The sequence below is a fragment of the Tiliqua scincoides genome, chromosome 1 (genome assembly GCF_035046505.1).
Source record: "Tiliqua scincoides isolate rTilSci1 chromosome 1, rTilSci1.hap2, whole genome shotgun sequence".
In the NCBI taxonomy this organism is placed as follows: domain Eukaryota; kingdom Metazoa; phylum Chordata; class Lepidosauria; order Squamata; family Scincidae; genus Tiliqua; species Tiliqua scincoides.
This window is the reverse complement of record NC_089821.1, coordinates 126,335,179-126,348,019: the sequence shown is the minus strand read 5'-3', so window position 1 is coordinate 126,348,019 and position 12,841 is coordinate 126,335,179. Positions and strand designations below refer to the sequence as shown.

Genomic DNA, 12,841 nt, shown 5'->3' with positions numbered 1-12,841 from the left:
GTAGGGGAGAGCAACTGTGTACCCTTTTTACCTGCGTGAATCACTTGAGAAGATAGAAGGGATGACAAAGGACAGCACGGTTAGTTCTGAAAATGAAATCCTTAAAGTGTGGAATTCTCTGCCAAATAATTTTAAGTCAATTAAAGCACTTGGGATTGCTTTGTTTAGATCATCTTATGCTTGTGAGCAGCTGTTTTCAGCTGTTTGCTGGACTATCGGCTTGCGCTGAATGGGGTTGCACTCCCCCTGAAGGAGCAGGTCCGCAGCTTGGGGGTCCACCTGGACTCGTAGCTGCTCCTGGATTCCCAGGTGGCGGCTGTGGCTGGGGGGCCTTCGCTCAGCTTCGGCTGGTGCGCCAGCTGCGGCCGTACTTGGATCGTGCAGACCTGGCCACGGTGATCCATGCCACTGTGACATCAAGGTTAGATTATTGTAACGCGCTCTATGTGGGGCTGCCCTTGAAGATGGTTTGGAAACTGCAATTAGTGCAGAATGCGGCGGCCCGTGTGGTTACTGGAGGTAGGCGGTTTGACTCTGTCAGTCCGCTTCTCCAGCGGCTACATTGGCTGCTCATTCGTTTCCGGGCCCAATTCAAGGTGCTGGTTTTGACCTTTAAAGCCCTATACTGCTCTGGGCCAGGGTATCTCAGAGATCGCCTACTTCCGTGCAATCCGGCTCATCCTCTTAGGTCATCAGAGAAGGCCTTTTTACAAGTGCCGCTGCCTAGGGAGGTACGTGGAGCTAGAAATAGAACCTTCTCAGTAGTGGCACCAATGCTATGGAATTCCCTTCCCCTTGTCTTAAGAATGGCTCCCTCTCTTGAGACTTTTCGGCAAGGCCTGAAGACCCTTCTGTTTAAACAAGTCTTCTGAGTTCTCGGCCTTTTTAACATCTTTTCAACATCTTTTAATTTTTTACAGGCCTGATTCTTTTATGACTTGCTGCTCTATGCTCTTTTTACCTTTTTACTACTTTTTATCTGACTACTGTGTGTTATGATATGTGTTAATATGCTTTTATCTGTTTTTAAATTATGTTTTTTAATCTGTTTTAACCTGTTGTAAGCCGCCTTGAGTCCCTTCCCGAAGGGTGGGGTAAAAATAAAGTTGTTGTTGTTGTTTTCAGCTTTGAATGATATCAAATCTGACACCAGAAACAGACTAACAGATGACCTGAGTGCTGCATGTGTTGCTCTCAAACTTACAGAGTATGAACCAAGGTTAGGTAAATTATCAGCATACATACAACAGCAAAAACCACATTAATGGTTCAAAAGCAGGCCAAATGCAAACTTTGACCTTTCAGTTAAAGGTTGTATCATTGAAAGCTCTGTTATTGTGTTTTTCTTTAAAGACAAAAGATGTTAATGTATGAGTTGTTTTTTCTAAACTAAAACCTCAGTATTCAGGTTTAAGTGCCATGTTGGCACTTCGCAATAAATAAGTGGGTTTCGGGTTGAAGTTTGGGCACTCTGTCTCTAAAAGGTTCGCCATCACTGACATAGAAGCTTTGGTGTAAATAGCTCTTCTCAGTGCATACTAGACTGTATTTTGGTTTAAAAGGGAACTCATAAAATAATAAATTTAAATCTGGAAAAAGCCTTTTTCTTGCCATGGTTTTCATGGTTCTCTGTTTACAAGCAGGGCTGAAGGTGGATTTTCCCTCCCTATTCAGAGACAGTGCCTCATCTGATGCTTTGGCAGTCTGTCCAGAGAGACATTCCTTGAGACTAGTTTTAACAGCCGGCTTGCAATTTGCAGACAGAGACCAGAGAAATGCTTTTTGGTTTTAAATTTAAACATGTGAGCATCTCCCTATAAGTTTGCTCTGTTAGGCTTTAAACTAATAATTTGTTTATGAACATTTTAGCTATAAACACCCATAGCATAGCATAAACATCTGGTTTGTTCTATAACATTAGTGGCTTTCATGGCCTTGCCTCAAACACATTCTTCATAACAGACCATTTGGCCCTCAGGGGCCCTCAGCTCAGCCCCTTAGCCCCTATGCAACATGGGATTTCTCAGGAGGCCTAGCAACACTTCTGTCCACAGTTGTTTTCTGCTCTCTTGGGTAGCACAGTAGAGTCCTAGTCTGTCCCAAACTGTTCCTTTTTGGCTGTTGGTGGTCACCTCTGCCTTGTTATAGGTTTGCATCAGCACTCCAACAACTCCAACTCCTTTTCCTCAGCCATTACTCTGAGGTAACTCATTTTGGTACTTGTTTAGACTCCCTTTTGAATTTAATTCAAAATCCCAGCCAGAGGTTGGGAGAAGGAAGGAGGAAGAGACTCCATTACAAGCCACTCCACAGGAGCAGCAGCCAGCAGCAGGATTGCTGGGGAACTAGTAGCTCTCCCTTCTCCACCTGTGGCCAGGTAATTTCCCTCACAGAGGCAAAGCCAGAGGCACGAGCCAAAGGGCAAGAGACCAAGGGCTCTTGACCTGTGGTTCTTTGCCTGTAGATAGGAGCCTGTGAACTCCAGGACGGAGATCTGGAGGCAGTAAGCATCTAGTAAGGAAACTTTAAGCTTTCTAAGGATCTACAGATCGCTACACAAGATACAAGCTATGCAGTCAGGCAGCCAGCAGCTGGTGGGGGCTATCCAGTATTTTGCTCTGAGTGTCACATGTATGACTATATGCCTCAGGGGGGTATACCTGGGTCATGGGTGTGTCCTTGTTGCAAGGAGCTCCAGGGCCTCAGGGAGCAGACCTGCTCCCTTGAAGCCTTGGTGGCCAACCTGGAAAAGCAGAAGCAGGTAGAGAGGGACCACAAGAAGACTTCCAGGGACGTGCATGCTTCGTCCCATCCTCAAGTGGGCAGCTCATCAGCTGCCCGGGTAGGAAGCCTTAGGGCTAGAGGATGTCGCCGTGGGGAGGAGGGAAACAATCCCCTGGGGGGGACCCCCTCTTCAGGAGCTGGACCTGTATCCATTTGCATGAAGGATACTCCTTGGCGGGAGCTGGGTCAAGGACTTCTAGTAGTGGGTGATTCAGTTATCAGGAATACAGAGTGGGGGGCCTGTGTTGGAGGTGTGAACCACATGGTGACTTGCCTGCCTGGTGCAAAGGTTTTGGACATCACTTCTCATCTAGATAGGGTGATAGAGAGTGATGGGTTGGAGATAGCTGTTGCTGTGCATGTCGGCACCAACGAACATGGGGAAGTGTGGCCGGGAGGTCCTGGAGGCCAAATTTAGACTATTGGGTAGGAAGCTGAAAGCCAGGACCCAAAAGGTAGCATTCTCAGAAGTGCTGCCTGTCCCACGCGCAGGGCCAATTAGGCAGGCAGAGATCAGGGGTCTCAATGTGCGGATGAGACAGTGGTGTAGGGAAGCGGGGTTTAGATTTGTTAGGCACTGGAGAACATTTTGGGACACTTTGGGAACTGTACAAGAAGGATGGGCTCCACTTGAACCAGAATGGAACCAGACTGCTGGCGCATAACATTAGAAAGATGGCAGAGCAGCTTTTAAACTGATCCCTGGAGGAAAGCCAACAGGAGCTGAGGGGCATCCGGTTCAGGACTTCTCATCCCTATGGAATGAGAACAAGCCACTTAGAGAACAACAAGGCAGGGACAGAGTAGGAGTAGGAACTGGGAGCAGAAACATGATGGGAAGTGATAGCCCATCCAGCAAAATGAGAGACTGCATGGATAAAGGAGAGAATAAGCAGCCCATCTCGGGGGACTTTGTATACAAGTGCTTTTATGAGAATGCCCGAAGTCTCTGAGCAAAGATGGGAGAACTGGAATTTCTGGTGAGAAGAGAAAACATTGACATAGTGGGCATAATGGAAACATGGTGGAATGCGGAGAACCAGTGGGATACTGCAATCCCGGGCTATGAACTCTATACGTGAGACAGAGAAGGGTGTGTTGGTGGTGGGGTGGCCATTTATGTTTAAAAAAAGGGGTGGAATTCAGCAAAGTAGAGACTGAAGGTGGGTCCGACTCCACCATAGAATCGCTGTGGGTTAAATTACCAGGTTCGAGGAGCGATGTAATACTGGGGGCGTGCTATCATCCTCCGAACCAAAAACCAGAAAGGGTTTTTGAAACCCTTAAACCCAAAAACCCAGAAAGGGTTTTTGAAATGAGGAAACAGATCAGGGAGGTGTCGAGGAGCGAGAGTTGTAATCATGGGGAACTTCAATTATCCTCACATCGACTGGGACAATTCGTGCTCTGGTCATGAAGAGAATGGTTTTCTTGACATGCTAAACGACTGTGCTTTAGAGCAACTAGTCATGAAGCCCACCAGAGGACAGGCAACTCTGGATTTAGTATTGTGTGGCACTCAGGACCTGGTTAGAGAGGTAAATATGTAATACTGAGCCATTGAGGAACAGTGAACATGCTGCAATTAGTTTCACCATGCATGTCGGGGGAAGAGTACCAAACAGATCTAACACAGAAGCCCTTGACTTCCCTCAAATGAGGAGGCTAGCTAGGAAGAAGTTGAAAGGGAAGGTAAAGAGGGTCCAATCTCTCCAGAGTGTGTGGAAGCTGTTTAAAGCAACAGTAATAGAAGCCCACGAAAAGTGTATACCACAACGGAAGAAGGGCTCCACTAAGTCCAGGAGGGTGCCTGCATGGCTAACGAGCCAAGTTAGAGAGGCTGTAAAGGGCAAGGAAGCTTCTGTAAATGGAAGTCTTGCCCTAATAAGGAGAATAAAAAGGAACATAAACTGTGGCAAAAGAAATGTAAGAAAGTGAAATGGGAGGCCAAGAGAGCCTATGAGGAACACGTGACCAGCAACATTAAAGGGAATAATAAAAGCTTCTTCAAATATGTTAGAAGCAGGAAACCCGCCAGAGAAGCAGTTGGCCCTCTGGATGGTGAGGGAGGGAAAGGGGAAATAAAAGGAGACTTAGAGATGGCAGAGAAATTAAATGAGTTCTTTGCATCTGTCTTCACGGCAGAAGACCTCGGGCAGATACTACTACCTGAATGCCCCCCCCACCTGTGACCAAGGGATTAAGTTGGATAGAGGTAGAGAGAGATGTTTCAGACCTAATTGACAAATTAAAAATAATTAAGTCACCAGGCCCTGATGGCATCCACCCAAGAGTTATTAAGGAACTGAAGAATGAAGTTGCTGATCTCTTGACTAAAATATGCAACTTGTCCCTTGAAACAGCCATGGTACCAGAAGATTGAGCATAGCAAATGTCATGCCAATCTTTAAAAAGGGAAGGAGAGGGGACCTGGTTAATTATAGGCTAGTCAGCCTAATGTTGGTTCCACGTAAGATGGTGGAATGGCTCATTAAATATAGAATCTCAAAACATAGACGAACAAGCCTTGCTGAGGGAGAATCAGCATGGCTTCTGTCAGGATAAGTCTTGCCTCACGAACCTTTTACGAGAAAAGGTCAACAGGCATGTGTATGCGGGAGAACCCGTGGACATTATATATCTGGACTTTCAGAAGGCATTTGACACGGTCCCTCACTAAAGGCTGCTGAAAAAACTCCAGTGTCAGGGAATTAGAGGACAGGTCCTCTCCTGGATTAGGAACTGGTGAGGTCCAGGAAGCAGAGAGTGGGTGTCAATGGGCAATTTTCACAATGGAGAGAGGTGGAATGTGCAGTGCCCCAAGGATCTGTCCTTGAATCTGTACTTTTCAACCTGTTCATAAATGACCTGGCAATAGGGTTGAGCAGTCAGGTGGCTAAGTTGGCAGAAGACACCAAACTTTTCCTAGTGGTGAAGACCAGAAGACATTTTGAAGAGCTCCAGAAGGATCTCTCCAAACTGGGCAGCAAAATAGCAGATGCATCTCAATGTAAGTAAGGATAAAGTCATGCACATTGAGGCAAAGAATCAAAACTTTACATATAGGCTAATGGGTTCTGAGCTGTCTGTGACAGATCAGGAGAGAGATCTTGGGGTGCTAGTGGACAGCTCGATGAAAGTGTCGACCCAATGTGCAGCAGCAGTAAAGAAGGCTAATTCCATACTTGGGATCATTAGGAAAGACATTGAGAATAAGACAGCTAATATTGTAATGCCATTGTACAAATTGATGGCAAGGCAACACCTGGAGTACTATATCCAGTTCTGGTTGCTGCAAATCAAAAAGGATATAGTGGAGATGGAAAAGGTGCAAAAGAGAGCAATGATTACTGGACTGGGGCACCTTCCCTATGAGGACAGGCTACAACTTTTGGGCCTCTTCAGTCTAGAAAAGAGGCATCTGACGGGGGACATGATTGAGACATACAAAATCATGCAGGGGATGGACAGAGATGCTTTTCCCTCTCAAATAACACCAGAGCCATGGGACATCCACGAAAGTTGAGTGTTGGGAGAGTTAGGACAGAGAAAAATATTTATTTACCCAATGTGTAATTAGTTTGTGGAACTCCTTTTCACATGATGTAGTGATGGCATCTTGCCTGGATGCCTTTAAGAGGGGATTGGACAAAGTTCATTACAGATTACAAGTCATAGTAGGTATGTGTAAGCTCTTGGTTTTAGAGGCAAGCTGCCTCCCATTGCCAGATGCAGGGCAGGGCACCAGGACGCAGGTTGTGTCTGTTGTCTTGTGTGCTCCCTGGGGCATTTGGTGGGCTCCACGCTGTCTTACGGTGGACCACAAATCTCTCAGAAAAACATTTCTTCTGAGTTGCTGAAACGTTTTGAAGATGAGGAGGAAGCGTTCTTGTCCAGGATTGTGACAGGTGATGAAACCTGGGTTCACCATTTTGAGCCCGAAACAAAACGACAGTTGATGGAATGGCATCATCCTCAATCTCCACAGAAGAAAAAATTCAAAGCAACTGCTTCCACCGGTAAGGTCATGATCACTGTGTTTTGGGACTGTGAGGGCGTCATACTCATTGATGTGATGCCAAGAGGCAGTACCATTAATTTTGAAGCTTATGTGAAGACATTAAACAAACTCAAGAAGCGCTTCCAGCGACTTCGGCGCCATAACAACCCAGGTGAATGTTTGATTCAACATGATAATGCTCGGCCTCACACAAGTTTGAGGACTTCGGAACACATCACTAAACAGGGTTGGACTGTGTTACCCCATCCACCCTACAGCCCTGAACTAGCTCCCTCAGACTTCCACTTGTTTGGGCCATTTAAGGATGCCGTTCGCAGAAGACATTTTGAGGATGACGAAGAGGTGATTCGCACAGTGCAGAAATGGCTTTGTGACCACAACAAGGAGTGGTACCGACAGGGCATACATGCCCTTGTGTCTCGCTGGAGAAAGGCCACAGAACTGGACGGAGATTACGTGGAAAAATAGGGAGTGTAGAAGAAACATCATTCTTTCTTGTGTGTAAGTTTCATTGTGTTCAATAAATAATTGTTGAAGAAAAAAATGTGGTGCATTACTTTCTGGGCGACCCTCGTAGATGGGCCCTTGGCCTGATCCAGCGGGGTTCTTCTTATGTTCTTAATTGCTCAGATTCATAAAAGACCCAAGGGCAAGACAAATAAGGCAAATACAGGACAGCAAAAAGTGACAGAAAGGGATTAATTATACATTTTTTCCCCTCACCAAGATGCAGAGTGCTCAACACTGGGGGTGGTGGTGGTGATTATTTTGCTTCCCTGGCTTTTTTAACAATTCCACTTCTATTCAGCATTCAACAAGTTGATCACTTCAGGTATGGGTTGGAGGTTGCAATCCTATGCATGCTTTCCTGGGAGTGACTATAATGGGATGCACTTCCAAGAAGACATACATAGGATTGGGCTCTGAATCTCATCAAGCCCATGGCACACTGGTTGAAAATTGCTGGTTTAGATAATGGTGAGTGGTGGTGGTGGTGGTGGTGGTGATAGTGGAGGACATTTTTTAGGAGAAGTGAGATTGAGTCTTCTGGGATTGGTTTTGCATACCAGTATAACCCCTTAAAGCAGGCCAATGCCCTTTGGATTTCACCAGTGGACAAGGTACTGATCAGGTGTGCTTCCCCTCCCCCCCAGAATCTGTACAGTAGCATCTGGAACCCTCAGCACCTGAAAAGACGTTTGTGAGTTCACTTTTGCCAATTAGCACATGTACATGTAACCACTCTTATCTAACACACTTACAACTATATTTGCTTTTACTTACTACTTCTATATATCAGTAAAACATATTTCTGCTAATGCATTGCAGTCTGGCTCTCCTAAGCTACCCCCTCTGAACCTGAGCGATACAGAATCTGGCTAGACCAGCGTCCGATGTTATGACTCCACTGTCTATCTTTTCTAACATAAAGACCTCTCCCGATTCTTTCACAAGGCAGATACTGGTTAATCTATGGAACTTATTTCAGAATAAGATGCTGCAAATTGTTCACAGTATATACATCCTGTGTCCTTGTGAGAATGAAATCAAGAACACACTTGTTTGAGAAGCAAGAAAGCAACACAAGACTATAGTTACACTTTTATTTTACAGTCCATGTACAATTTGGCAACCAAAGTAACCAATGTTGTTCAATTGTTTAGCATGTCAGGATAATAAAAAATACATTTAGAACCAAGGTAGCATAGAAATATACAAATTATACATTAAAATAAGCGCTTTCAACATACATTACACATCTGCTATATTTCAAAAGGGTTGATTGTACTACTGCTTCCCATTTTGTGTCACCCAACACTACAAACCCCCTTCATTTGGTCCCCAACAAGAGTGTTTCTAGAATTACAATGCCACTCTCTGCATGTGTGGGAGTAGCTGAAGCTGCCATTTTGAAAGTTCTACGATGTAGACATAATGAGCATACTGGCATTTTACATAATTACACCAAAACTCAAATCAATCAGAAGGTTCTCTCCCCAAAGCACAGTTAATGGAGCGTATCTGCTCCACTGTCATACCATTATTTACTCTATATATACACACACATATGGAATTTACACAGCAAAATTTAAAATATATTGCACTGACCAGAACTTGAATACTGTGAAGTATGTGCTTCTAGAATACTGTACTATGTTAGCGCCCAACTTCCACTGAGTGGAATCAAGGAAACTTATCACAACCCATCAAGTTCTGATGTCCCCCAACACGAAATGTTCCAGATATGAAACATTCTGGCAAATGTTACTTATTGCTTTCTAGGAAGTAGAAGTAGTCAGTACTGGAGTTCATGAAATATAAAGGTCACTCTGAGATGCTAACCAGTAAGAAAAAAGCTATGCACAATGTGACAATCCTGCCATTTCACACTGAACTTTTTCTAGGATGCAAAGCTCCAACCAGCAGGCTTTTGGGTAGAAGATGCAACGCAAGAAGTGTGCAGAGTTCAACATTCAGTAGAAATTCTTCATATGCAGCCTTAGCATTTTTCCAGTGTAGATCCCATTGACTGCCAGTCTTAAACCTAAAGATTATCTGGGGGTGTGTGCGAGAAACTCTGCCAGATTTTATCATCCCACTGACAAAAGCTTTGCTAAAGATGTTCCTTATGTTAAGAATCTGGACTCACTGTGGCTGATACTTAGCACATGTGGTACACTTTGGACTTCTTATGAGGGGATCACATTTTTGAATATTTTATGTAAAAAAGTTCCCTGAAAGTAGAAAACTAAAGATGGGAGAAATGAACTCAACCCTGATGTGTTTATCTTTGCAGGGAACTGACATGGCAGGACCCTTGCTTCCAGTGTGAACCCATTCTACGACTTCAGAATTCGACCACCCCATTTGCTGCATCTGTCTCTTCATTTAAAATATTTATATAAACTCTTTTCAACTATACTGGTTCTGAAAACAGTTCCCAAAAATAAAGTCAGATTTATAGGTGGATATTGGTATTACCTACACATAACATTTCAAGATACCAGGTGCTGGTTGTAACAAAATGGTTATCACTTCTGCTCCTTTGGAAAGTGAAAACGGCAGCAAACGAATCAGGGGAGGGGAAGAAGGTGTTTTTCTGAGCCTACCTCCTTAGTTCACCAGATATTTCTTCTGCCACTACTGCTTGATCAAATATTTTTAACAGTTGCCAGCCTTCAGAACTGGCAAGGACTTCTGGAGACACCAAGAGCTGCAAAGTCTAAGACCTCCTGCTGATATTCTTTGGGCATCAAGTCTGGCCATCAGCAACTACATCCCACACACACCCCCCACTTCAGCCTGACCTAATTCAGCCTACTAAAGCACTTCCAAGATACTGCTACCCCGTTCTACTGTATGTGTATGCCAATTGTTTAAATTCGTCTCTCACCTGGCATTTGGAATAATCTCAAGACTCACCCACATTTTAAGTGTAACAAAAAGAAGCAATTGTTATGAAGAGACCAGTGAACTGTGGTGATGCTTCCAAGTTCATGATCTTTTCCCACAGCAGGCTGCATGCACTGCAACCATGTGCACATTTTTTAAGATGCAGAAGTGGCTCATGAGCACTCTTTCCTAGCATGGCCACATTAAGGCAATAGGATTTCAAGAAGACACAAGTGGATCAAGGAAATGAATTCTGCACCTGTAAAAGCATTTGTGTTGCTTTTTACCTGTCTTTTCAAAGTCAAAGGAGACTGCTGTTTTTGGCTTAGCCTCAAAGTACATAACTTAACTTGCCATTTAGTTCTTTACAACAACAACTAAACTGCAAGAGGACGGGGGGGGGGGAGATCTGAATTTGTTCCTGTTAACTGTCTGGTAAGGGCTGTAATTTCAGGCGAAGCTAGATGCAATGGGGTGGCCGTAAATATTTTATTAATGTGCCTGCCCCATTCGCACAAGTAGTGAGGAGCAAGTCTATTTTATAGGTTTAAATGGACCAGGCAAGTGAGGGATATGATGCCATACTCCTCCCCAACCTACCTTACTGTGCTCTGTCAATTCAATTTTCTTCCAGTCCAGTCTCAACATCAGAAATGACATGAACTGAGAGAAAATTTTCTGAAGCAAGTGAACACCATCAGGTAAGGCTACAGAGAGACATCTTGAAACTACTGGCCTTGGTTGGCATTCAACATAGAATGGAATGGTGCCCACCTCTCCCAAGGTTGTAAATAATGGTTCATAATACAGACTTTAAGCTCTCTGCTGCAGGTAGAAGGCAGATTGAAAAGGAGAATTAATCTTACTGCTTGCATGTTACCAAAGTTTGGTGTTTAATCCAATACGTCAAACAATCCTTAAGCTAAAAGGAAAATGTTAGGCTCACCTCCTGGACTACAAACACACCTTTGTTGTTACTGGCCTTTATCATCTTCTCACAAACAAATCCGCATTCAGAAAAATAAAATAAAAAGTGCTTGTTCTGAAGTTTCAAAAAATGCCCTAAGTCCCCATGTCTGGTCTATTATCCCAGATAATACTTTATGTCAGACACACGACATCTTGTTTCATTTAATGTTTGAAGCACATGCAAGAACTGAATGTGAGTTTCCATATCGGCAAAGGAACTAGTGTTTAATCACCAAAATTTGTTACACAAGCTAAACATGATATTCCACAAAATGGTGCTGAAATATTAAAAAAAGGAGCAAACTGGAAGAAAAATGACTCTAAAGTGGCAATTACTGAATGAAAATTTAGTTGACTTGGTTAAAACCAAAACATTTATCAAAAGCAACCAAGTGCCCCTTGCTTTCTGACAGTAGAGGAGAAATGTCATAAAAGCTGAAGTCTATGTTTTATGAATGTATCTTGAAGTTTTTTATCAAGATCAAGGCCATTTTGATATATGGAAAGCAGCTTAGTTGAGGGACTTCCATTATATCCAGTTTAATTTTGTGAGTGTGGTACTTTGTTATGGGTTTTTTTGCACACAGACTTTAGAACTGCTTCATTTACCAGTGTGTGCTGAAATCTAACCCAGGGTACCCTGGGACAAAGTTATCCCACAGTAAAAATATATTTGACTGTATAGATAGTTTAGACCAGTGGTTCTCAAACTCTCTTAGAGAGTTTGAGAGCGAGTAAATCTTTGCAGGGGTGGGGGGAGGAGGCAGCGGGGGCAGGCAGCAGCGCGATCCTGGGGATCGCGCCGCTGCCTTCCCCCCACCACTAGGCTATCCCCATCCCTTAAGGGGGTAGAGACCAGGGCCCTCAGGCTGGGGTGTCGCAATGCCCCAGTTTGAATAGCACAGGTTTAGACCATTAAAAGTGGTGCCCCCACATGACAAAGTGATGTGTCTACAAATGGCTAAAATCCTCAAATACTGATCATGGAAACCTGTACAATGACATCCGTACCGAACAGATCTCAAGTTACATATTGTTATGCTTACAGAATCAGCTCAGATGCTCATGCTAGGGAGTGCCCACTACTACATACTTAGGTTGCTGTCTCAATATGAAAAGCTTCATTATCAAGAACATACCAAGATCACATTTCGGTGTCCAGTATGGTTTGAAGTAAACTGGGTTCACCCTAGCAGAAGGCAAATTTGTTAGTACCATTTGTGTCTGCATGAATTATATCACAACTCTGAGCTAATTAATATCCGCCAACTGCTCCAGGGGTGTTCTCACATCAAAACTTAAAGTGCAGATCATGCTTCAGCCATCATTTGTGCAGCCAGTGGTTAAAGATCCTTGAGCTGTTGAAGAGACAGAGAGGGTGGACCAGCGAAAAGACAGCACTATCTTGGGTCTTCTTTGTTTCAGATCAGAAGGAGTTGTTCATCATGTTGCCCAAGAGATGCTTCTGCTTAGCAATGCAAGCCCAGCCCTGTCCAGTGATCTGGCACCATCAAAAAATATTTGTCCATGGCTTCACAAAATCTAGTCCGGTACAATTCTGGAGATACTACGGTCGGCATTTTACCTAATTTACAGCAACCAAAAAAAACCACACACAAACATTAGCGTGAGGCAACAGGAACAAAGTATAATAGGGACAGAGGCTACATTTAC

General features: G+C 43.9%; 1 protein-coding gene and 1 long non-coding RNA gene across 3 annotated transcripts in view; one reads left to right on the top strand and one right to left on the bottom strand.

Moving 5' to 3' along the window:
- LOC136648991 (uncharacterized) overlaps positions 1-11,275 on the top strand; it is a 101,866-nt gene extending 90,591 nt beyond the window's left edge. The window contains exon 3 of the long non-coding RNA XR_010794361.1: positions 9,603-11,275. This is a non-coding gene — a long non-coding RNA (uncharacterized lncRNA). The remainder of the gene's footprint in view (positions 1-9,602) is intronic.
- Positions 8,412-12,841, bottom strand: part of PIKFYVE (phosphoinositide kinase, FYVE-type zinc finger containing) — a 91,192-nt gene continuing 86,762 nt past the window's right edge. For both annotated transcript variants that reach the window (XM_066625068.1, XM_066625148.1), the window contains one exon: positions 8,412-12,752. In XM_066625068.1, coding sequence (XP_066481165.1) covers positions 12,637-12,752 — 116 coding nt within the window. In that variant the 3' untranslated portion in view covers positions 8,412-12,636. The remainder of the gene's footprint in view (positions 12,753-12,841) is intronic.